Raw genomic sequence first — 26,650 nt, 5'->3', positions numbered from 1 at the left:
CCCACGCCAATGACCACTGAGGGGGCGGGGCATATGTGATGGCGTCATAGGCCGTGAGGCCCCGCCCACATATACCAATCCACTGGTGATAAAAATGACTTTTTACCAGAACAAGCACCACGAGCTGTGATATAAAATAAGTAATGAAAGCTGTAACATTTACCCTTTACACCTGTGGAGAGCAGTCAAAATGCAAATAGGGGGTGACAGTGTCATTTTAAGTCAAGGACTGCACAATTATTGAGCCATGTAATAGGCCCAGTAAGCGAGCGCGCTTATCTGGAATATTGCGCTGTGTAATGCGTCCCTGTGAATTAAAAGTGTACTGCAGAGGAAGTACTGCTGGTGTCGTAAAGGTACACAGATTAGTAAATTACTTCTATTTACAAAACTCAAGTCTTACAATACTTATCAGTTGCTGTATGTCTTGCAGAAAGTAGTGTTGTCTTTTAAATTTAACACAGTACTCTCTGCTGCCATCTCTGTTCATGACAGGAACTGTCCAGAGCTGTAGCAAATCCCCACAGAAAACCTCTCCTGCTCTGGACAGTCTCTGTTACAGATAGAGGTGGCAGCAGAGAGCACGATGTCAAGCGACAAATAATACACCACTTCCTGAAATACATACAGCAGTTGACTGGAACACTTTTTTTTTAAATAGAAGTAATTACAAATCTTTATAAACTTTCTGATACCAGTTGATTTGAAAACAATTGTCTTCAGATTATTACTTTAAATGAAATAGCAGCACTCTAAAATATACAAAATACAGATTATGCGTTCACACCTACAGGATCTGCAGCAGATCTGCAGCAGATTTGATGCTGTGTTCAGTTATTTAAATGAAATCTGCTGCAGAAAATCAGCTGCAGATCCTGTAGGTGTGAACGCACCACAAACAAACTTTATTCAACTTAGAAATGTTATGTGAATTATAACATCTAAAAAAAAAAAAAAAAAAAAATGTTTACAGGAGAAATATGTGAAACGGGAGGTATTCCAGCTTGCAGCAGATCAGGAGCTTGGAAAAGCTCCTCTGTCACTTTTTAACTGGAGAGTAAAAGTTTCTATGTAAACCACTGCCTGACTGCAGTCCTGCTGCGGTCAGGCCGGGGTCAACTGCAGCTAAATTAATAAAACAACAAACAGTTAACTCACCTGGGCCCATTCCCAACCTCAGCGCAATTAGACACTCGGCTGCTCAGGAGAGCTTCGGGCATCCCCGGCACAGTCAGTGTACGTTACACTGGCTGCGTCGGAAACGAGAGCGGAGAAGACGACGCGTGGAGGCGGGAACGGGCCCAGGTGAGTTAACTGTTTGTTGTTTTTAAATGGTCGCCCCATACGATAGGGATGCGGGCCATTTTTTAGCCCCCCCACCGTATGGGGCGACCATACCCGGCGTATAAGACGACTCCTGACAAGATTCTTTGGAGTTAAAAAGTTGTCTTATACGCTGGAAAATACGGTATATTATTAAATTTTTTTTAGAATAATAATAGTATTATTATTATTCTAAATCAGTCAAATACATTGTCTGTTGAGTCGATTTGTGGTATTTCACAGAAACTGTTGCCTGATCAAAGTATCCACTTGGTTACTTGTTTTTTGTTAACACCTTTGCAGCTATTAAAGCGACTCTATACACACAATCTGCCCACCCCAAACCACTTGTACCTTCAGATAGCTGCTTTTAATCAAAGATCTGTCCTGGGGTCTGTTCGGCAGGTGATGCAGTTACTGTCCTAAAAAACAACTTTTAAACTTGCAGCCCTGTGTCAAACGACCATGGCTTGGAGTATCTGTGCCCTAACTTTGCACCACCCCTCCATCCCTCCTCCCGGCCCTTTTCACCCTTTTTCTATTCCTCTGCAGTGAAAACTACACAGGTGCCTTAACAATCCAGCCAATGTGCAGTGTTCACACAGCTGATGAACAGGAGACAATCTGCCAGGAGCATTCCTAATGATGAGGAGGACGGGGAGGAGAGACAGAGAGGTTGTGCCAGCCTAATGCATACACAATCTAGTCCACGGCTGTTTGGCACGGGGCTGCAAGTTTAAAAGTTGTTTTTTAGGACAATAACTGCATCACTTGCCGAACGGACCCCAGGAAAGATCTTGGATTAAAAAAGCACCTATCTGAAAGTACAAGCGGTTTGGAGGGGTCAGATTGTGGGTACAGAGTCACTTTAACTGACTTCTCCATATCAGGTAACATGGAAGTCTTAATTAGGTAGTTAAAGTGGTACATTCACTTTAAGGCTGGGTTCACACTACGTATATTTCAGTCAGTATTGTGGTCCTCATATTGCAAACAAAACCAGAAGTGGATTAAAAATACAGAAAGGATCTGTTCACACAATGGTGAAATTGAGTGGATGGCCGCCATATAACAGTAAATAACTGCCATTATTTCAATACAACAGCCGTTGTTTTAAAATAACAGCAAATATTTGCCATTAAATGGCGGCCATCCACTCAATTTCAACAATGTGTCAACAGATCCTTTCTGTGTTTTCAATCCACTCCTGGTTTTGGTTGCAATATGAAGACCACAATACTAACTGAAATATACGTAGTGTGAACCCAGCCTAAAGGGGACGTTCAGCAAAAAATAAAATAAAATATACACTGGTGCTTTGGATTACGAGCATAATTTGTTTTGGGACCATGCTTGTAATCCAAATCATTCTCAAACCAAGGCAAATTTTCCCATAAGAAATAATTCAAATGCAGACAATTGGTTCCACACCCCAAAAATAATGAATTTTGTTTTAATTATTTTGAATAACATTTAAAACAAATGAAACAAACAATTAGAAACAGCAGAATATGTGATATTATAGGTTACTGTACAGTAATGGAGAGGATGGGAAACACAAGGGCTGACAGAGACTGCAGGGAGTATGAAGGAATGAGCAGGGAAGATCTATCTATCTATCTATCTATCTATCTATCTATCTATCTATCTATCTATCTATCTAATCAACTGGTGTCAGAAAGTGCCAGAGATTTGTAATTTACTTCTATTAATCTCCAGTCTTCCAGTACTTATCGGCTGCTGTGTGTCCTGCAGGAAGCGGTGTATTCTTTCCACTCTGGCAAAATGCTCTCTGATGTCACCTCTTCCATTATAGGAACTGCAGAGAGCATTAGCAAATCCACATAGAAAACCTCTCCTGCTCTCCGCACTGGACAAAAATACACCACTTCCTGCAGGACATGCAGCAGCTGAAAGTACTAGAAGACTATAGCAGATATTTTCTAATAGAAGTAAATTACAAATCTCTGGCATCAGTTGATATAAAAGATTTTTTTTTTTTTTTTGCTGAACTACCCCTTTAAAGAAAAAGAAAAGATCAGCAGCAATAAATATCTGAAAAGATCCGCAGCAATAAAGCTGCTGTCAAAACAGCAGAATTATCCTTTTGTTTTATTGTTTGGACTTTAGTTACATTTTATTATTTAGTAGAAACTTACCTTCCTAATGTTTTCTTTCTTTGTGAAGTGGGCAAGGTCTGCATTGTATAGTTGTTCCGTCACAAGTGTACTCTCTTGTTGTTCAGGTTGCAAACCTTCAGAGCGGAGGAAGTTCTGGTAAGCCAAACTAAAAGCTTGACCAATAGCCTGGGCAATGAGCTGAGCCTAAAGTAGTCAACAAATTTGTCAAGTCATACCTCTTGAAAGCGACTCTGTACCCACAATCTGACCCCCCAAAGCGCTTGTACCTTCGGATAGCCGCTTTTAATCCAGGATCTATCCTAGGGTCCGTTCGGCAGGTGATGCAGTTATTGGTCTAAAAAACAACTTTTAAACTTGCAGCCCCGTGCCCAATGGGCGTGGCCTAGATTGTCTATGCATTAGGCTGGCACAACTTCTCTGTCCCTCCTCCCTGCCCTCCTCATCATCAGGAATGCTCCTGGCAGATTGTCTCCTATTCCCCACCTGTGTAAGCCCGGCACATGGGCTGGATCGTTAATGAACCTGTGCAATGTTCAGACAGGAGTAAATGTTCCAATGGCATTCCTAATGATGACGGTGCAAAGTTAGGGCACAGATACTCCTTTTGGGCACGAGGCTGTAAGTTGTTTTTTAGGACAATAACTGCATCACCTGACGAACGGACCCCAGAACAGATCTTGGATTAAATGCAGCTATCTGAAGGTACAAGCGGTTTGGGAAGGGGGGGGGGGGGCTGAGATTGTGGGTACAGAGTCGCTTGAAGTATCCACAGGATAGACCATCAATATTAAATTTTTTTAAATCTGACTAGCCCACAACCACATTTAAAGCGGCTTCCCAGAGAACCTGCTGATATGCTGCAGTAGCAGAGGACCTCAGTAGTAGATCAATGTAGGTTCCTCTGCTCCCCCCGCATTGATTATTAAATCGCTAATTGTTCTTATGCAAATTAGTTACTTAAGAGCATTTGGGACGTTGCCGGCAGGCCGCGAGCACCACCACGCCTCACCCAGCCCGCCCCCTCCCGTCCCTCCCACTATGCATACTCATATGTGCATAGTGGGCTCTATGTACAGCAGCTGCGCAGGGAAGCTGTCCCGTCAGAGACGCGATTCCTCCAGACCTGCGACGATCCTCCCGGAGGTCAATCACAACATAAGTATAAGTCTATGTTCGCCTATGAATGTGTGTGGTTGAAGTGATAGGTTTTTTTGCAAATTGTATGAATGAGAGAGAGAGTAGTTGTGTGTGCCTGTTGAGATAATGCTGATGATGGGAGTGTGCATGCTGTGGATGATGGGAGTGTGCATGGTGAGGATGATGGGAGTGAGCATTGTGTAGACCCATCATGCACACAAGGCTCCTGCCCATCATCCACACTCTCATCATGCACACTCTCTCAACAAGAACTCACTACCACTCACTCTCATTCATACAATTTGCAAAAAAAAAAAAAATCACCTTAACCACACATATTCACAGACAAGCATACACCTAAACTCTCATCTCGATTGACCTCTGGGAGGATCTGCGGCGGCCAACGGGACAGCTTACCTGCACAGCGGCCGTACATAGAGCCCACTATGCATATATAAATATGCATAGTGGGAGGGACGGGATAGGGCCACGGTGGTGCTTGGGGCAGGTGGGAACGCCCCACATGCTCTTAAGCAACTAATTTGCATAAGAGCAATTAGTGATTTAATAAACAATGCGGTGGAGCAGAGGAACGTAATTCACATCTATGTACTACAAAGGGCCTCTGCTACTGCGGTATATTAGCATTCTCTGGGAAGAACCTGCTAATAGTGCCACTTTACCAGCTGTTGGAAGGGGCTGTGGTGCTCATGCAAGTCCTGTAGCATCTACAAGGTTTACATAAACTTAATTTTTCACAATAAGCCATATTAAAAAAACTGGTGCACTCTTCAACTGACTAGCCTAAAGGCCCTAATAAACACACAGATTTATCTGACAAATCATTGCTGCCATAGCCAGAAAAAGACTATAAAACAGGGAAAAGGTAATAAAAGGAATGATTGAGATTTCTAAATTTTCAAATCCATTCCTGGCTTTGACTTAAAGAATATGTCAGATAAATCTGTGTGTGTAATAGGGCCTTATGTTTACACCTTTTTAGAACTAGTCAGTTTCAGCACATTACATTTTGACAATCCACAGCAAAGTTCTGAATTACTGTCAGTAACAGGGACTCACATCAAATGACTGGAAGACATGGCATAGCATTTTATGTGGCCTCTTCTGTAAAGACAGTTGATCTGGACTATGTGGTGATTTCTTCTGCACCATTATTACCACTATATTGCCAATGTCAGCTGTATAAGAAATTGTCTGCAGTGGGTGATCCATAAAGGCTTCCTAAAGCAAAGAGTATATGAAACACACAAACGTAAAATACCATACTGTACATTCATTTAGGGCTGGGTAATTGCAAAAAAAATTAAAATGTCAATTATTTTATCTTCATGGTGATTTGATTCTCAATTTTAATCTCAAATTTCTCACTTAGGCTAAACCTATGTAAAAAAAATAATAATAAGATAAGTGCCATCTAGTTTTATTTTTAATACTAATTTGTGAGCTCACTAGGGGAGTGCTCTCATAAATACATCAGACAGATAACAAAGAGCCTAGTGTATTAGCCAGATAGCACAATTTTTCTTTGTGCCTTTTGGCTCAGTCCCTTTATGCATCACTTCTTCCCTGGCAGGTACCATGCAAATCAAGAGAGCTCCCAATGTGTTCTTTTTAGCCTCCATATGCATGGTACATGCAATGGCATACTGGAGTTCATTCCTGAAAGGTCTAGTAAAATAAAAAACAAACATGTATCCTTTTATTGACCACATTATAAGATTTACTAATGTCTTTAAAGCGACTCTGTACCCACAATCTGTCCCCCCCCAAAACGCTTGTACCGTCAGATAGCTGCTTTAAAAGGGGTACTCCAGCGGGAGGGGGGTGCAATTTTTTTCCTGGGACTGGGGAGGAGGTGGCTGAGCTGTCTGACGCGGGCCCGAGACGATACGTCTAAGGTCTGCTCAGCCAGTCAGTGACAGAGGGGGGATCTGAGCGGACTTGAAACGGATCCCGCCTCCGTCACTGACTGGCTGAGGGGACCTGAGACGTCACGTCTTGGGCCTGCGTCAGACAACCGGAAGAGGGCGGGAACCGGAGACCGGAGCACTGCGATGCGGGACCCGCCGCTGGAACCGGGGAGGTGAGTGGTCGTTGTTTCCCTTAGCCATCTTTTCCCTGGTCCGAGCAAAGAAAATGACCCCCCTAACACCCCCCCCCCCCCCGCTGGAGTACCCCTTTAATCCAAGATCTGTATTTTTTATCCCCCATCACCAAACAGAACGCCCCATTCCTCCGCCGCCACCACCACCACAGGTGCTCTGTACTACTACTCCCATTATGAGCAGATGATGGGGGAGTAGTGCCAGAGCTATCCCTATCTCATCTCTGCCGCCGGGCGCAGGAGGCGGAGTGGCTCCTCATACAAGGGCTTCTGTGCGACATCATGCCCCCTCCTCCTTCTCCCAGGATCCGAAGGAACTTCAAACTATCCCGGGACTGACTCACTGCCCGGCCGCCGCTTTCCGCTCACATATTACATTAAAAAAAATATCTAATATTTATAATTAAAATTTTCCATTCAAAAAATATAATTAGGCTGTTACGGGTTTTACATGAAATGTTACGGGTGTTACACAGTACAAAAGTTTTCCGTCGCCTGTGATTTATAAAGGTAAAACTCTAAATTTTAGACACATTTAAGCCTTTTATATGTTTTTAAAATATTTAGGAGTGGGAAAAAATTTTTTTTACATTTTTAATTTAGAAGTTTATTATAACTTGAAATTGTTACCGTTAAGGCAATACAAAATCCATTTACTGGGCCAGAAGGATAAAAAAAAAATGTCATAAGGATCCCTAAATTCTATGGTGCACTTATGACGATTAATAACGAGGATAAACTTTCTTACTGTAATAAATGGGAATTAGAATTACATCACTCATAGGCTATGTTCACACAACGTCAAAAATATTGAAAAGGCGGCCGATTTTCATATAAAAAAAAAAGTCAGTATTTGCCGAGATTTAACTGACTGCAATGGCAATGCATTGAAGTCAATGGGAAGACTGACATCCAATGCTCACAGCGTATTGAATAACGGACGTTTTTGCCACAGGCGTCAAAATAATGAACATAATCATTATTTTCGTACGTCTTTTGCAAACAGTGGACATTTTTTTAGTAGTTCACACACAGTTTCTTTTGTCACCATTCTTTCTCCATTTTTAGGCTGGGTTCACACTACGTATATTTCAGTCAGTATTGTGGTCTTCATATTGGAACCAAAACCAGGAGTGGATTAAAAACACAGAAAGGCTCTGTCCACACAATGGTGAAATTGAGTGGATGGCCGCCATATAATAGTAAATAACTGCCATTAATTCAATATAACAGCCGTTGTTTTAAAATAACAGCAAATATTTGCCATTAAATGGCAGCCATCCACTCAATTTCAACATTGTGTGGACAGAGCCTTTCTGTGTTTTTAATCCACTCCTGGTTTTGGTTGCAATATAAGGACCACAATACTGACTGAAATATACGTAGTGTGAACCCAGCCTTACTATTAAATTCAATGGACTTTTCAATTAAGCCGCACCCAAAGGGCAATTAGTAACCCCAAACTAAAATAATGTGCAAACACCAGCAGGGCTGTGGAGTCGGAGCTAGTTTTGGCTGGAGTCGGAAAAAAATGTACCGACTCCAGCTTTAAAAAAAATCTTAAAAAAATGTAGAGTTGAATTTTGATATAATTTTAAAAGTTTTGCTCATGAATATTTATTATGAGCAACATTCAAATAGGACACTGGACCTATTACATAAGGGTGGTCACGGAAAAGTTGTCAGTCACTATTTGGCAGTTTGTTTCTGAGCTTGTCCATTGTGTGGGGGGAGATATGTGCTGTTCTCTGTGTGTGCTATGGCTGCAGCAGGCTGTGTGTATGTGTGCTATGGCCACAGCAAGCCGAGTGTGTGTGTGTGTGGTGTGCGCAATGGCTGCAGCAAGCTGTGTGTGTGTGTGCTATGGCTGCTGCAGGCTGTGTGTGTGTGTGCTATAGCTGCAGCAGGCTGTGTGGGTGTGTGTATGCTATGGCTGCAGCAGGCTGTGTGTGTGTGTGTGTGTGTGCTATAGCGTGCCCCCACAGTGACCTTCTATATCACTGTGTGACCTCTATATCACTATGTGTGACCCCTCTCTATATCACTATGTGTGATCCCCTCTCTATATTACCATGTGTGACCCCCTGTATATCACTATGGCTGACATCTATGTTACAGGGATCTGGCATTGTTAGCAGTGTATGGTAATTATTTAGTTAGAAACATAGAAGACTGTCAGCAGGAAAAGACCACCTGCTCCATCTAGTCTAGATGTGAGTAGTTCAGGACATGGAGGCTGGAGACTGGCTGCATCCACTGCACACACAGGAAAATCTGCTTTATATACAGTATTTCTTTATTCACTCACAAGTCCCCCCAGGAACATGTAGGACATTAGGGAGAAGCTGCTGAGCCAGTGTTATAAATAACTCCCCTGGTATATGACCGGCCATTTATGAAGGAGCAGGAGTCAGAGTCGGGAGTTGGAGTCGGTCCTGATAAAATTCAGGAGTTGGAGTTGCGGCTTACCGACTCCACAGCCCTGAACACCAGTCATTGCACTAAGGTGAGGCCAGGCTGCTAAATGTCGTCTGTTATTTTAGACTCAAAATAATGGAAGTCATTTTAAATGGAGCTGAAAAAACGTTGTGTGAACATAAACTTATACAGTAATCGAATGGGGAGAAGCATGTGGATGGACTAAACATTTGTCTAAAGGGATTAAACATTGGGAGATGTCTCAAACGATCTCACATCTCCAAAGTTGTGACCTAAAAAGGTACTTACTGTCACATGTGGTGGTTCTGTCCAGTTATATACTCCTTTTGGTAAGACATCTATGACATTACATCAGCCATAGCCAAAAAGAGTTTAGACCCTGACCCGGCTTTAGCTGTGTGTTTTCTCAATCGCACAGGTATTAACTCGCCAGCAGGAATAGTGGTCAGTTATGTAATATTGGCAGCTAGGTTACTATAGCAAAAACATGGAAACTTCCCGCCACTCCCAGACTCTTATGGTGGTTTTACACGGAACGATTTATCGTTCGAATTTGCACAATACTCGAATTCGAACGATAATCGTACACGTAAACGCCGCGAACGATTAAGCGACGAGCGAGAAATCGTTCATTTTGATCCTTCAACATGTTCTCAAATCATCGTTGATCGTTTGCAAAAACTTCGCAGATCGCTCAGTGCAAACAGTCTTTCAACGATTTCACCTTTGTGTGAGATAGGCTTAAACGATCACATAGTGATTTTTCCGTACGATGTATCGCTCCGTCGAAACGCTGATCGTTATAAAAAAAACATTGTTTATTCAAAATCGTTAATCCTGCGACCAGGCGAATTATCGCTCCGTGTAAAACCACCATTAGATTAGTCAATCACTAATAAAATGGAACTTTTTCATGCACGGAAAACTAAACATCCCTTAGTTAAAGGTGTTATCCGGCGCTACAAAAACAAGGCCACTTTCTTCCAGAGACAGCCCCACTTTTGTCTCCAGCTTGGGCGGGTTTTGCTGCTCAGTTCCATTGAAGTGAATGGAGCTTAATTGCAAACCGCACCTGAACTGGAGAGAAGAGTCGTGTTGTATTTTTATGACTTTCAATTCTAACAATTTTATGGTCAATATAAAGTTTTTTGTTTTTTTAAACTGTTTTTTAAGGTTTACAACAACCAAAGAAAAACAAAAAACACACACATTACACACATTAGTCCCGAGATCAAGCATGGCAGATGTATGATACAGTCAAAAGTCTCATACAACAGTTCAGCAGTGTATCCGCCCATAATAAACAGAAATGCAGGTTTCCGCGTCCCCTAATATAAACAAGTGAGAAACATGCACACCAACTCCCTTGCATCAGTCCCACTGTAAGAAGGCAGAATTATAGGGGGAATCCTGATAGAAGAATACAGTGCCTATAGATATCCCGGACTACTATGCAGTAACCCATATAGTAAGCAACTTGAAACTAGGAAAAAAAACTGTTTTTCACATACAAACAGAAATACGTAAAACATTGGACATGAAAACTTCAAACATAGGGAAGACACAATAGGAAAGGAAAAAGGGCTGGGGGAGAGAGGGGGGGGGGGAAGGAAAATCTCATTCCAGTGACTCCTGTGTGTTGTGGGTCAAGTCCCATGGGCTCCATATTAGATTAAATTTATCTATAGCCGAATTGCTGAGGGCTGAAAGATATTTCATGCGTCGGACCAATATAAAGTTTATTTACTGTTTATTACACTTTTAACCCTTTAAGGACAGAGCCAATTTCGATTGGCCATAGCACTTGCATTTTTCCACCTAGAAACCCACATGAGCCCTTATTTTTTGCGTCACTAATTGTACTTTGCAATGACAGGCTGAATTTTTGCATAAAGTACACTGCGAAACCAGAAAAAAATTCAAAGTGTGGTGAAATTGAAAAAAAAAAAGCATTTTGTTTATTTGGGGGAAATGTGTTTTTACGCCATTCGCCCTGGGGTAAAACTGACTTATTATATATGTTCCTCAAGTCGTTACGATTAAAACGATATGTAATATGTATAACTTATATTGTATCTGATGGCCTGTAAAAAATTTAAACCATTGTCAACAAATATACGTCACTTAAAATCGCTCCATTCCCAGGGTTATAGCGCTTTTATCCTTTGGTCTATGGGGCTGTGTGAGCTGTCATTTTTTGCGCCATGATGTGATCTTTCTATCGGTACCTTGATTGCGCATATACGACTTTTTGATAGCTTTTTATTACAATTTTTCTGGATTTGATGCGACCAAAAATGCGCAATTTTGCACTTTGGGATTTTTTTACGCTGACGCCGTTTACCGTGCGAGATCAGGAATGTGATTAATAGTTTGGGCGATTACGCACGCGGCGATAGCAAACATGTTTGTTTATTTATTTATTTATTTACTTTTATTTATAACCTGGGAAAAGGGGGGTGATTCAGACTTTTATTAGGGGAGGGGGCTTTTTACTATTAACAACACTTTTTTTTTTACTTTAACACTTATACTAGAAGCCTCCCTAGGGGACTTCTAGTATAAGTGCTTTGATCTCTCATAGAGATCTCTGCAGCATAGATATGCTGCAGAGATCCATGAGATAGGCACTCGTTTACTTCCGGCTGCTGCAGCCGGAAGTAAACGAGTGCCGAGCCGGGGACGGCGCCATCTTGGAGCGGTCCCCGGCCGGCTTCAGAAACGGAGATCGCTCCTCCGGGATAACATCCCGGAGGAGCGATCTCCTCCACTAGACACCAGGGAACGGCTGAATCCGGTAATCGGATGCAGCTGTCATGTTTGACAGCTGCATCTGATTACTGTATTAGCGGGCACGGCGATCGGACCGTGCCCGCTAATACCTACGGTCCCGGGCTACACGCGGCACCCGGGACCGCCGCGGTTCAGAGCAGGGTCGCCGCGTGGCCCCGCTCTGAACTCCCTTACCGGCATCAGGGCGTAAATTTACGCCCGATGTCGTTAAGGGGTTAAAGGAATTGTCCACAGTTGTCTACAAAAACATGGCCACTTTCTTCCAGAGACCACACCACTCTTTTCTCCAGTTTGGGTGGGGATTTGCTACTCATTTCTATTAGGGTACTAACACACTGGGCTGATCCGCAGTGGATTTCTTACTGCGGATTTCTCGCTGCAAATACGCAGCAAAATCCGCTGCGGATCTGTGCCCTGTACCCTCTATGGCAGACAAACTCGCAGCGTAGGGCTGGGCGATATTGGCCTAAATCAATATCACGGTTTATCGCATAAGTAGCTGCGGTAACAATAATTGAACGATAATTATGACATGTCCCATTTACAAGCCACACCCACTTGGCCGTGCCGAACTGGGGATATTTTGTTTCAATAAAGTAAAAAAAAAGTAACTCAATGAGCAACAACCCAAGCTATGTATACACTACAGGACGTGTATACACACAGGTATACAGCTACGTACACACTACAGGACGTGTATACAGCTACGTACACACTACAGGACGTGTATATATAGGTATACAGCTACGTACACACTACAGGACGTGTATACACACAGATATACAGCTACGTACACACTACAGGACATGTATACGCAGGTATACAGCTACGTACACACTACAGGACATGTATACGCAGGTATACAGCTACGTACAAACAACAGGACGTGTATACACGCAGTTATACAGCTACATACACACTACAGGACGTGTATACAGCTACGTACACACTACAGGACACAGAGCATATATGATGGGTATATAGTATATACAGATGACAGTGCAGGAATATACAGTATAAATGATGGGTAAAGAGTATATTATATATAGGTGACAGTACAAAGGCACTGTTATGGGGACACTATGAGTAACACATTATAGGGGGGCTGTAGATGGCACTGCGCTCTGACACACTTTGAAGATATCTATCTATCATCTACCTTCTATCTATCTATCTCTCTATCTATCTCTCCTATTATCTATCTCCTATTATCTACTGTATCTATCTATCTATCTATCTATCTATCTATCTATCTATCTATCTCCTATCTATCTGTTTATCTCCTATCTGTCTATCATTATCTATCTCCTATCTATCTCTCTCTCCTATTATTTATCTATCTCTCCCTCCCTCCTATTATCTATCTATCTTCTATCTATCTCTCTCTCCTATTATCTATCTATCTATCATTATCTATCTCGTATCTATCTATCTCTATTATTTATCTATCTCGTATCTATCTCTCCCTCTCTCCTATTATCTATCTATCTGTCTGTATGTCTGTCTGTCTAATCTAATCTAATCATCTATATAGTTACATGTCCCCTTTAAATATCTGGCCACCTTTGCATTCTTTGCTAAGATGCCAGCCGAGCCTCAGCGTTTTTGATGTCAGGCGGGTGGGTTGGTTGCCACTCTCACACACCGGGCAGTTGGGGGGCTGCTAGGATCAACAGGCAGGCGGGGGGGGGGGGGGGGGGGGGGCGGTCTCACATTCCCGCCAGTTCAGGGGGCCCCTGCAACGTGCGTGCAGGCGGTCTGTCACACTGGGCAGTTGGGGGCCGCTGGCACGGGCGGGCAGGCGGTCTGTCACACCGGGCAGTTGGGGGCCGCTGGGACGGGCGGGGAGGCGGTCTGTCACACCGGGCAGTTGGGGGCCAATGGGACGGGCGAGCAGGCGGTCTGTCACACCGGGCAGTTGGGGGCCGCTGGGACGGACGGGGAGGCTGTCTGTCACACCGGGCACTTGGGGGCCGCTGGGACGGGCCAGCAGGCGGTCTGTCACACCGGGCAGTTGGGGGCCGTTGGGACGGGCAGGCAGGCGCTCTGTCACACCGGGCAGTTGGGGGCCGCTGGGACAGGCGGGGAGGCGGCCTGTCACACTGGGCAGTTGGGGGCCGCTGGGACGGGCGGGCAGGCGGTCTGTCACACCGAGCAGTTGGGGGCCGCTGGGACAGGCGGGGAGGCAGCCTGTCACACTGGGCAGTTGGGGGCCGCTGGGACGGGCGGGCAGGCGGTCTGTCAAACCGGGCAGTTGGGGGCCGCTGGGATGGGCAGGGAGGCGGTCTGACACGCCAGACAGGTTGGAGCCCGCTGACACGGACAGGCAGGCGGGAGGGCGCTCTGACACGACAGGCGGGGGATTAGGGTGGGGGGAAGAGGGGCGCTCAGACATACAGTGCAAGTCTCCCATGTGCTGTCTGTGCGTCCCTGCATGGACAGCACATATGAGACATCCTCCAACATGTGCAGCGCTCAGGGATCAGACGAGGAGATAGTGAAAATACCGCAGATACCGTCCTGGCGAAGTTGAGGTCGGTTAACCGACGCCAGAGATGGTATACCGCCCAGCCCTATCGCAGCAGGATGTACATCCCACTGGGAGAATGTCGGCAGGCCGCCCAGTTAACCCCCCGCCGCCGGAGCCTATACTTCACCTGCTCCCGGCTTCGGCTTCCTCCGGGGGGGGGGGGGGAAGCTGCTGCGGATCAGCCCAGTGTGTTTGTACCCTTAAAGTGAATGGAGCTTAATTGCAAACCACACATGAACTGAAAACGATGTTGTCACTAGAAGAAAGTGGCCATGTTTTTGTAGCGCAGGATAATCTCTTTAAGGTCCTGTGTTACATTTTGCATTTTGAAACTTAATTAAAACCAATAAAAAAAAAAAGTTAAAGTAGAGTTAAACTAGTTTTAAACACTTAAGGTGCCAACTTCAGGGTGAAACCTAAAATTTTAACTTAGCAAGCGTAACCATCAATTTATCATATAATTTTTCACAAGCGAAGCCTTAGGATTTTTTTGTTTTATTTTGCTAGGTTTGAATGAAAATGTTGTGGCGCAAAGCCATCACATTTTGCTTTAAAAATTATAAATTACCACTGCTGAAAAGAATGGTGATTATGTTAAATAAAAACATCCAGCCAATAACTAGCCTAACAGCTTAAACTTTTGTATCTATTTTGTTACGGGTGTTACAAGATGGGGTTGTTTAGTAAATTATAATACAGAAAGTAATAAAATTTCCAGTTAGATAAAATATGTAGATGTTATAACAATGTTCAGTCTACTTTCCTTCCAAATCGCAGACCAATAAACCATAGTAAAATAACTATTACAGTGAGTAGTGGAGTCATGCTCTTTAGACACCCCAAAAACAGGTTACATTTTTTTTTCTTCAGATATCTGTCATGACCTATCAAAAATATGTAGATTTAACTTTTAATCAGTGAGGGTAAAGTTATAAAATTAATAATTTTTAAAAATGGTGGAAAGGCTCAGTTTAGATGGAATGGCCCATAAGTAGCATCAGTGCTGGGATAATGACCATGTGCCCTTTTGCTTCAGTGTAACAATGCTGCCATCAAAGCTTTTACACCACTTAAGTGCTGCACATAACTGATGGAAGCGTAAGCCGTGTACCGGGGTGGGCTCCCCAGAATACAACGAAGTTACGAATGAGGAAAGGAACTCCAACACTGCTTTAACCAAAACTGAACTTTACTGAAACACGCAATTGCGTATACCAAAGGTGCCTAAAACTCAGATAACTCAAAATTAAAGCTCCTGTGCTGTGCTACACAGCGTGTTCTTCAGAAATATGTTCTAAGAATACACACATTGTGACTTCACCTATTAGTGGGCTCGTATAGGCAACTGCCATATACCTTAATTAATCCCCTAAAAGACAGGAACAAAAATCAATGGATTACTTCTTCAAGAGTCTTCACTGATACATTACCCCCTAAAAATTTTTAATATGCAAAAAATGGGGTCCGTGGAGCCTCAGTTACGAGCCTAAAACAAGCGAATAGCCAGATATCCCTGCTGGGAAGGAAACCCGTTGCTAAGGGGTGCCTCCTAGTGAGGAGATCACCAAACTTCTCTGATCCATGTCCCCTCAATTCCCACTCAATTGCAAGTTGATTTTTATTTCTAACTCAGTTGCAAGTATTGTGACATGTCAAGGGAAATGCTAAACCAGGCATCCATCCATAGACTGCTATTTCGGGGTATTGCCCCTCATCAGTGTGGAGTAGGATTCTGGCTAACGGGACCAATGAATAGTTGACCAGAAAAACACAACAATCACTGAGCTTAAGGAGATACACTGGCCCCTAAAAAATTTAAATAATTAAATTTTTTAAATGCAACTCACTTAGACGCAAAAGAGGCCACCCTTGTATTTCCCTATTTGTGTCCCAATACTCACAACTGAATGAGACTTAAGGGGCTATGTATCACGGTGGTTTGGTGATCTCTCCACTAGGTGGAACTCCTTAGCAACAGGATATCTGGCTATTCCAGTGTTTTGAGACTGCACTGACCTCTTTGTTATATTGCAGCCGGTCACAGACAATAGCCCTAACTAGAGGTCTTATATCAGCCCCAAAACATTTAGCATGCACACTTACTGGTCTCCTTTAGATGGACAGCTAGTAACTAATATTGAATGAGGGGACCCCTCGTCGACATTCTGTAACAGAGATGGTGGTCCCTTTTCTCCACAACTGGGTTTGATACAGCTCCTAAGCGGTCTTAGCTAATCTCTCCACTCTCAACAGAACTCAAAGAAAAGTGTAGTTGCCTTCCACAGTAGTTGGGTGGTCCCAGAAGATAGATGCTCTACGTGGATGGCGTCAATTTTCTCAGTCCTTCAGGCCATATGTTCAAACTATCAGGTTTGTCCCACTTAACAACAGCACAGACTGGTAGTTAAACTTAAAAAACAGTGACATCTTGGCCTGATTGTCACAGTCTGCACTGGCTAGTGAACAATATATACACAGTGGTATTACTTACAGCTGGATGTAATAGTGGGGCTCATGTTTGTTTCATAAATGTTCTATTAGAATATAATAAAAAGGTATTGTCTTACTATCAAAGTGGTAATCAGGTTTTAGAGGGCCTGCTGCCCCTTTGCGCTGCTCATTATTAAACCTTATTAAACCAGTCCCACGAATGTCTGCACCTATTGTAGTGTACATGGCTATGGCCACTTCTGAACAGCCTCCACTTTGCTAGGAGGCGGCTGCAGCCTCTCCGGGTTGATCATATGACCAAGGTACTCTTTCTAATTGTTATAAGAGAAACAGATCGCTGATCTCAGGGAGACCAGCCAAATAGAACACCACCGGCTGTTAGTTAAAGCACTCAATGCAGTGAAATCCTAGGTGCATTGCTCCCTGGAAAATATGAATATGCAAAAGAAGAACTCATGGAGCCTCATTTAAGAGTTTCAAAACACAAGACTAGCCATCACTCGGGAAGGACCCAGCCAAGGGGAGACAATTAAATGAGGCTCCACAGGTTCTTCTTTTGCACTAATTGTTGGAACAGTTGGCACTTTTGGGCTTGATCTTCAGCCCATGGTCCCGCAGCCGTTCTAGAACCTGTCGCAGCTTCTGAGGTGGTCATTAAAGGAGTTCCTGAACACTACCACATTGTTTAGGAATATTAATACTAACTCAAAGTTGAGGTCCCCCAGACAGTGATCCATCAACCACTGGAATGTCCCCAGAGCATTGGATAAGTCAAATGACATCTGATGGAACTCCCATAGGGAGGATGAAGGCAGTATTCGGCTTGTCCTTTGCGACCACCAGTACCTGCCAGCATCTGCTGGCCAGGTCAAGAGTCAAGAAGAACTTTGCATGACAGATGGCGATTCTTCAATCTACGGAAGAGGATAGGCATCCCCAGTGGTCTGGGCATTCACTTTCCATGAATCCACACAGAATAGGAGTGCTCAATCTTTTTTTTCACACTAAGAGCACAAGAGCAGCCCAGGGACTTTGACTCTAACATGCTGGCCACCGTGTCTTCCATGTCATGCTCAAGAGTGGTAGCACACCCAAAGTCCTCATCATGACTCCTGGAATTCCCACAGGGTGTCTTCCAGCAACTGTCATTGCTCTGGAGTTAGGGTCTTGCAGTCCACCCCCATCAGGCCCATAACCACGCGCCCTTTCTACTCTGTTGTTGGACCTCCCTTTACTGGAACTCCAAGGCACAAGTCCTCCAATCTGGCTGAGGCGTTAAGAACCTTTGTCAAAGGCTCCCTCTCCCCCCCCTCCGATACATAAACCTCAGCCAGCAGGGTTATTCTAGGAATAGTAAATTCATGGTCCATGACACTAACCCATTCTTGACAGTGGCAAGGGCACCAGCAGACCTGTGACTCTCCTAGGGAAGCAGGTTCAATCAAGATCTGCAGCCCATTCAGTTGTTGTCTAGCTCCGACCAGCATTAATATTTGTTCCTGTCTTGTCGTAATCTTTACCAGGATTCTCAGAGGCACCTTTATGCATCCAATGGGCAGTGCAGACATGGGGTTCTTTTGCAGACTTTGCACAACTCCTCATCATCTGCTGATGATCTAGGTCTCTTAGCACATTTATACAGTCACACCCATTCCTCTTTGGGACGGATGGCTCACTAGTGTGATCCCTTTCTTGCCAATGTTTTATCTACAGTTACAGCTAGACCAGCATCCAGACTAGCCCTCGCATCTTCATCTCACGGTTATTAGCAGCCATCATTCTTTCATCTTCCGGCTTCATGATGTGCCTGAGGTTTCTCAACTCTGTATTGACTAGACAGTGTACCTTTTGGCATTCCAACACAGCTTCCATAATGAAGCTGATTACATATAGATCTTGCTCCTCAAGCATGAGTTTTAGTTTATGTGATAACACCACAGACACCAAACTACTGCAGTGGTTGGAAATTTAATACCAGTTCAGCATTAAACTGTACTCTCTGGAGAAATAACCATATTGTCAAAAAAGCAGAGGAATCCTCTGGGCCCCTGCGCACCAGATTAGCCCCTTTTAGTGGACCCTGCACCCTCGGTGGAGTGGCAAGTTTATTTCTGGAGCCTGGGGCCATCCTGCCTTTATCTGGGATACTTCCAGCCAACGTTCTGTAAATTCTGTCCGCAGAGCCTGGACCACATCTTCTAAGGAATCTAAATCCTCACACAAACCGCTCCCTGATGCTTGGGTTATACTCACTGCCTTCATAAATATAGGTGCAAGCTCTTCTTCTCTCTCTCTCTCTACGGCAGCTGGGTAGACACTGCAGAATCGATGGTCACCCAGGTCATCTCCTACAATTAGCCTTGTAGGAACTTTCGGGAAGTCTCCGATGAACTCGTAGTCTCGCCACTGTATTTTATTGTACATCTCCTGTAGGGCAATGGATTACTGCATTAAGGTCTCATCATCTTGTTGCGATTGGTTGAAGAACTGGCTACGCAGTAATACTACCTTGGTATGTATTATATATGCCTACACCCCTTGGGATCACTCTAACAGAATATTTTCTCCAGGGTGTCCCTTTTAGACTTATGTCCCTTCTAATGTCACCTTCTAGGACCCCCAACACTATCTCTGCCTACAGCTCAGGTGCTAAGTTACACATTCTAACTGCGCTACACACCCTCCTGGCATTCCAAGGGCAAGTAGTATCAGTGGCATTAGGGCCAGTGATAAAGCAATGTTGGGACAAATTGACCTCGTTTTGCTGGGACACTCTGAACTGAGCCCTGAGCCCGAGCTACTACTATCGGGGGAGAGTTTTTCCACCACTGCCTGTCCATAATAGTCACTTCAACACAACAAATTATAAGAAGTGTACTGGGGTGGGCTCCCCAGGATACAGCGAGGGAACAAGAGGGGATAGTGACTCCAACATCAGTTTAATCAAAACTGTACTTTACTAAAACACACGTAACTGTGTATACCAAAGATGTTAACACAGTGTGTGTGTATTCTTCAAACATTTCCAGGGAATACGATTTACCTACTAGTGAGCATGGGTAAATCTCATTAACTATTCCCAAACCCCAAACAATGTCAAAGAATAAATGGCTGAGCTGGTATTACAGGTAAAGGATTTATTCCAGCTAATCTAGAGGATTTATATCACTGCTGTCATATTCCTTAAACATTATATTCTGTCCTGTAAAAGACAATAGCCCTAACTATAAGTCTGATATCTATCCAGAAAGTGTGGTGTGCACGCTTAATGACCTGGGTGTCCTAAAGCAGTGCTTCTCAAACTTTTTGTTCACCTGGGGATCCATATTGGTGCTCATGCCTCACCAACGAACACATGCTAATATGCAATGTCAAATACTGCCATGTAGTGCACATTGCATCCCAGAGCAGTGCCAAATAAGCACCAAAGTGATTACCCTGATGACACCCTGCAGAGGTGTTTGGGGCTATCCCTTTTGCCTTCCTTCCCCGGATATTTAGGCCTAGCGACGCCCCTTGTGCCGACACAGGCAGGGATCTAGCGCCTCACAGTTTTAGAAGCGCTGTCCTAAAGGATGGAAAGCTGGTAACGATATTAAATGAGGGGGCCCTTCTTGTCAAAGTTCAGGACCAAAGATGGTGGTCACTTCTCTCCACATTTGGATTCCACATGGCTCTTAAGCTGTCTCGGCAAATCTCTCCTCTCTAAACAGGACTCACAGACAAGTGTAGCTGCCTTCCATAGCAGTAAAAGAAAAATGCTCAATGTGCATGGCGTCTGTTCTCTCAGTCTGCTATATTGAAAAACAACCAAAAAGAAGGAGCTCACCTCACAATTTAATATCAGTGGGGGTGCAGCTTGGTGTCCAAATGAATCAAACCAAACAAAAAGAAGAACACAAGCTAAACACCATAATAGCGCATCTGCTACAGCCAGCACTCTCATCAAAATGGCTGTACACAGTTACGTCTCTCTGGTTGTTCTACCATCTCACAGGAGAAGGGAAGGAGGGGAATTTCTAACAGTGCACTTTGTCGCACTGACCGGCGTCATCCTCTCCTGGCCTAGCAGGGAGTGCTACTCAGGCCAGGCACCACCCCATACCTTTTCCTATGGTCTCCCATGGTTGATTCCTGAAGCTGTCAGGTGAGACTGACTGTGGTGCTATGAGTACACACAGACAGGAGGTCTAGCCTCACTGATCAGGAAGCAAAGTCTATGCAGGGACTATAAAATAAAGGGGGAAAAAAAGCTCTCCACCCATTTAAAAAAAAAAAGAAGAAAGAATCATATTGTGACATATAACATGTTCACATGGCAAAAAGAAACTATTGGACTGAATTGTTCCTTAGCCCCTTAAGGACAGAGCCTGAAATGGCCTTAATGACAGAGACAAATTTTATGAATATGACCAGTGTCACTTTATTCATTAATAACTTCGGGATGCTTTTACCTATCCGGCTGATTCTGAGACTGTTTTCTCGTGACATATTGTACTTTACATTTCTGGTAAATTGGAGTCGATACTCATAACAAATCTTTATGAAAAAACCCAAATAATGTGAAAAAATGTGAAAAAATGCATTTTTCCAACTTTGAAACTTTTTTGCGTATACAGAAAGTGGTTATACCACATAAATTATATATTAAATAGCATTTGCAACATGTCTACTTTATGTTGGCGGCATTTATTAAACTATCTTTCATTTTTTTTAGACGATAGGAAGCTTAAAACATTAACAGCAAATTTCCAAATTTTCAGTAAAATTTCAAAATCAGATATTTTGAGGGACCTGTTCAGGTTTAAAGTGTATTTGAGGGGCCTGTATGTTAGAAAGCCCCACAAAGTACCCCATTTCAGAAACTGCACCCCCCAAACTCTGCAAAAGCATATCCAGAAAGTGTTTTAACCCTTTAGGGGAGTCACAGAAATAAAAGCTAAGTGTGTAAGGAATTTGAAAATTTTAATTTTCTGTGCAGAGATTTTATTGTAATCCAATATTTTTCATAATTGTAAACCTATTACCAGAGAAATGCACCCCAATATTGATTGCCCCGTTTCTGCAGTTTATAGAAATACCCCATATGTGGCCCTATTGCGCTATTTAACGCAACCACAAGCCTCAGATATAAAGGAGCGCCTAGTGAATTTCAACGCCTCCGTTATATTTGGTCATTACTGACTGTACCACTTCAGGTTGGCAGAGGCTCTGGGGTGCCAAAACCTAAAAAACACCCCTAAAGGGACACCATTTAGAAAACTACACCCCTCAAGGAATGTAACAAGGGGTGCGGTGAGCATCTGGACCCCACAGGTGCTTCACAGATTTTCCGAACAATATGGCGTGAAAAAAGAAAAATTTATTTTTTACACTAAAACGTTGTTCTAGCCTTCAATTTTTCATTTTCTTAAAGGGATAAGAGACAAAAAAAGACACAAAATGTGTAGCGCAGTTTCTCCCGAGTACGGAAATACCCCACATGTGGAGATAAAGTGCCAAGGGGGCGCAGGACGAGCCTCCAAAGGGAAGGCGCGCCAATTGGCTTTTGGAAGCTGAATTTCACTAAAAAGGATTTCAAGGGCCATGTCGCATTTACAGAGCCCTCGTGCTGCCAAGACACTGGAAACCCCCCACAAGTGACCCCATTCTGGAAACTACACCCCTCAAGGAATCTAACAAGGGGTTCAGTGAGCATATGGACCCCACTGGTGACGGGCACAAATGTGGAACAATGTGACGTGAAAGGGAAAAATTTCATTTTTTCACTTTCATGGCACAAATGTGCCGGTCATCAAGGGGTCCATATCCTCACTGCACCCCTTGTTAGATTCCCTGAGGGGTGCAGTTTCCAGAATGGGGTCACTTGTGGGGGGTTTCCAGTGTTTTGGCAGCACGAGGGCTCTGTAAATGCGACATGGCGTTCATCATCCATTCTAGCCAAATCCAACCTCCAAAATCCAAATGGCGCTCCTTCCCTTCGGAGGCTTGCCCTGCACCCACACGGCGCTTTATGTCCACATGTGGGGTATTTACGGATTCGGGGGAAATTGCTCTACACATTTTGTTTTTTGTTCCTCTTTTAACCCCTTGTGAAAATGATAAATTCAAGGCTAAACCAACATTATAGTGTAAAAAATGTAATATTTCATTTTCACGCCACATTGTTCCACATTTGTGCCCGTCACCAGTGGGGTCCATATGCTCACTACACCCCTTGTTACATTCCTTGAGGGGTGCAGTTTCCATAATGGGGTCACTTGTGGGGGGTTTCAACTGTCTTGGCAACACAGGGGCCTTTTGAATGCAACATGGCCCCTCGAAATCCATTCCATCCAAATCCAGCCTTCAAAAACCAAATGGCGCTCTGTCCCTTCAGAGGCTTACCCTGCACCCGCATGGCGCTTTATGTACACATGTGGGGTATTTCCGTACTCAGGGGGAAATTGCGCTACACATTAAATGTTTTTTTTATATATTTTAACCCCTTGTGAAAATGAAAAAATCATGACAAGATTAATGATTTAGAGTAAAAATTTTACAAAAATTACACTAAATGTTGGTCTAGCCTTGATTTTTTTCCATTTCCACAAGGGGTTAAAAAAGAAAATGAACACAAAACGTGTAGGGTAGTTTCCCCTGAGTACGAAAATACCCCACATGTGGGCATAATGTGCCATATGGGCACAGGGCAAGTCACCAAAGGGACAGAGCGCCATTTAGAGGCTGGAATGGAGGATGGAGGCCATGTCGCAATTACAAAGCTCCTGTGCTGCCAGGACAGTAGAAACCCCCGAAAAGTGACCCCATTCTGGAAACTACACCCCATAAGGAATCTAACAAGGGGTGCAATGAGCATATGGACCCCACTGGTGACGGGCACTTACGTATAACATGTGCCGAGAAAATAAAAAATACAATTTTTTTCATTTTCACGTCCCAAATGTGGCCGTCACCAGGGGGCCAAATCCCCGCTGTCCCCCTTGTTAGATTCCTTATTGGGTGTAGTTTCCAGAATGGGGTCACTTGTGGGGGGTTTCTACTGTCCTGGCCGCACAGAGGCTTTGTAATTGCATCATGGCATCCTCTAATGGGAATGGTGGCCATACCTATTTAGCTGGGGAAAAGGGACAATTCTAATTTATTTGGGGGTATTAGACCAATTATTAGTTTATAAAGTTGAAAATGACAGGTGTCCATCAAATTCAACCTGTGTTGATCCAGAGGAAGGAAAAAAACCCTCGTGAGGCAGACGACAGTAGCCTCATCACTGGGAAAAATTCCTTCCCGACTCCATAATGGCAATCAGAATAATCCCCGGATCAACGTGACCCCTGAAATAGGAATAAGGGACAGAATTTAGATAATGTAGAATCCCAATGACGTGTGGTACGCCTTGAAGCGATCCAGTATGCAGAGGCCAGGGGGATCAGGACAGGTGTCACACTGGAAAATGGTGTCCTTCCTGATCCCCCTGTTACGCCACACTCTGCACTTCTTCTGGGGTCTCCCGTTCTCCAGTGTGGGGGACGTCACCTGGAAAATGTTGTCCTGGTGCGATACGGGGTTCTTCATATCCAGAAGCGCTGGGTCCGCTCCATGGCTGCTAAATATTAGGGCTCTATTACTGCTTCTGATATTTTCGGATCGTGCCACAAGCTACAGTAGCTCGGGCAGCGAGGGACCGGAAGAGGGGGTGCTGGTATAAAAGTTATCCCCGTACAGGTGGTAACCTTTATCCAGCAGTGGGAAGATCACTTCCCGGACGATCTTCCCACTTGTTCCGAGGATGGGGGGGGAGGGGGCATCTGGGGGCTGGATTCGGGTGTCCCTTCCTACATACACTCTAAGGGTACGTGCACACTGCGGAATTGCGACAGATAACCCTTCGTTTATTCCACAGCTGGCACCCACCGGCTGACTGATGCAGGCGCACGTCTCCACACGTGTCATACACTCCATTCTATGCACGGGCGGATTCCGCTCTCCGTCCAACGTGTTCATTCTTTGGATGGACGACGGATTCCGCCCGTGCATAGAATGGAGTCTATGACATGGGTAGAGACATGCGCCCGCATCAGTCCGCCGGCGGGTGCCAGCTGCGGAATGCACGAAGGGTTATCCTTTGCCATTCCGCAGTGTGCACGTACCCTAAATCTGTAAGAGTACCCTGAGGTACGCTCACACAGTTTGTAGAATTTCACACCATACCGTCATCTGTTATTGGGACGGTACTGGCGGAAAAGACGTGTCTGGGGGGCAGCGTACGCTACGCTACTCCCTAGACATGTCACTGGATGATGAGGATGAATGGAGGAAAGAAGGATCCCCCCATTCATCCTCACTGGCTGTTTCGGTGTCGGAGGCAATAATAACGTACCCCTCTGACGCCGAAAACACCCTGGGGGCCATCTTTATACGGGGACTAGTATATGGGGTATGTAGTGGTGTAGTGTCAACTTTATTCAATGTAGTGTGGTGTAATGTAGTGTTTTTTACGTATTTTTTTTACAGTAAGAATAAAAAAAAAACCTACGCCAACAAAGGAGTTGCTGATAAATGCCGCACTTATGTGCGGCACTTATCAGCAGACCGTGGCAGTAGAATATAGAAAAAAAAACACCCTACGCCAAAAAGGAGGAGTTGCTGATTAGCAGCGCACTTTCGTGCGATGCTGATCAACACTCAGCGGCGATAGGGTGCGGAAAATAGAAAAAAAAAAAATAGAAAAAAAAAAACAAAAACTTTTTCTACATTCTGAACATCCCTGTAGCTGCTGATAAGTGTATTACACATATCAGCCGCTAGAGGGCAGCAGAGCGCAAAATACGGAAAAAGCCGACGCTGGAGCCGAAAAAAGCCGAGAGAAGCCGAACGTGACGTCACGGAGGAAGCCGAAGACCGAAACGAACACGAGGACGCCGCGAACCCGGAAGACGCCGATCAGGAGCCCGGGACAGGTGAGTAATGTACAAATACCTGCTCTGGACCCCTCGGCTACCTAGCTGAGGGGTCCAGGGCAGGTATTTACTATTTTGTGGGACTCTGATCGCTGTGCCACCGGCCCGATCGCCGTGAACGGACGGCCAGTAGCGGACAGCCGTTCACGGCGATCGGGCCGGTGGCACGGTGACCACCATTACTTTTTACAGTAATGGCGGTCAGTGCCGTCCTCGGACAGCACCGACCGCCATTTTTTTCCGGGTCATCGATGACCCGGAAAGGTTCCGATCGCCGCTATTGGCTGATCTGAATTGATCAGCCTATAGCGGCGATCGTAAGCACGGGGGGTGTTAACCACCCCCCGTGCCGTGAAGCTAAGATGGCCTGCTATGATTTAAATTTACGCTCTGATGCGCCAAGTACCAGGACGCGAGGGCGTAAATTTACGCCCGATGTTGTTAAGGGGTTAGAGGAGGATAACTGATGTAAACACTCCTCAATTGGAGAGCAGATCTTTCCACATAATATGTTGTCTAGAGATGAGCGAAACGGGTTCAGGTTCGGGTCGATCCAAACGTTTGGCATTTGATTAGCGGGGGCTGCTGAACTTGGATAAAGCTCTAAGGTTGTCTGGAAAACATGGATACAGCCAATGACTATATCCATGTTTTCCACATAGCCTTAGGGATTTATCCAAGTTTCAACAGCCACCGCTAATCAAACGCCGAAAGTTCAGGTTCGGATCGACTCGAGCATGCTCGAGGTTCG

General features: G+C 44.4%; 1 protein-coding gene across 5 annotated transcripts in view; it reads right to left on the bottom strand.

Annotated features, from left to right (window-relative positions):
• The window catches only part of APBA3 (amyloid beta precursor protein binding family A member 3), a 189,119-nt gene that overhangs the window by 54,367 nt on the left and 108,102 nt on the right, over positions 1-26,650 (bottom strand). For 4 of the 5 annotated variants that reach the window (XM_069962572.1, XM_069962575.1, XM_069962576.1 and 1 more), the window contains exons 5-6: positions 5,682-5,843; positions 3,483-3,647 (exon numbers count right to left, since the gene is read on the bottom strand). In XM_069962572.1, coding sequence (XP_069818673.1) covers positions 3,483-3,647; positions 5,682-5,843 — 327 coding nt within the window. The remainder of the gene's footprint in view (positions 1-3,482; positions 3,648-5,681; positions 5,844-26,650) is intronic. The other variant, XM_069962573.1, reaches the window with a different exon arrangement.

Source organism: Dendropsophus ebraccatus, chromosome 3 (assembly GCF_027789765.1).
Source record: "Dendropsophus ebraccatus isolate aDenEbr1 chromosome 3, aDenEbr1.pat, whole genome shotgun sequence".
In the NCBI taxonomy this organism is placed as follows: domain Eukaryota; kingdom Metazoa; phylum Chordata; class Amphibia; order Anura; family Hylidae; genus Dendropsophus; species Dendropsophus ebraccatus.
The sequence above is the reverse complement of the archived record's forward strand: the minus strand, read 5'-3'. Positions and strand labels throughout refer to the sequence as shown.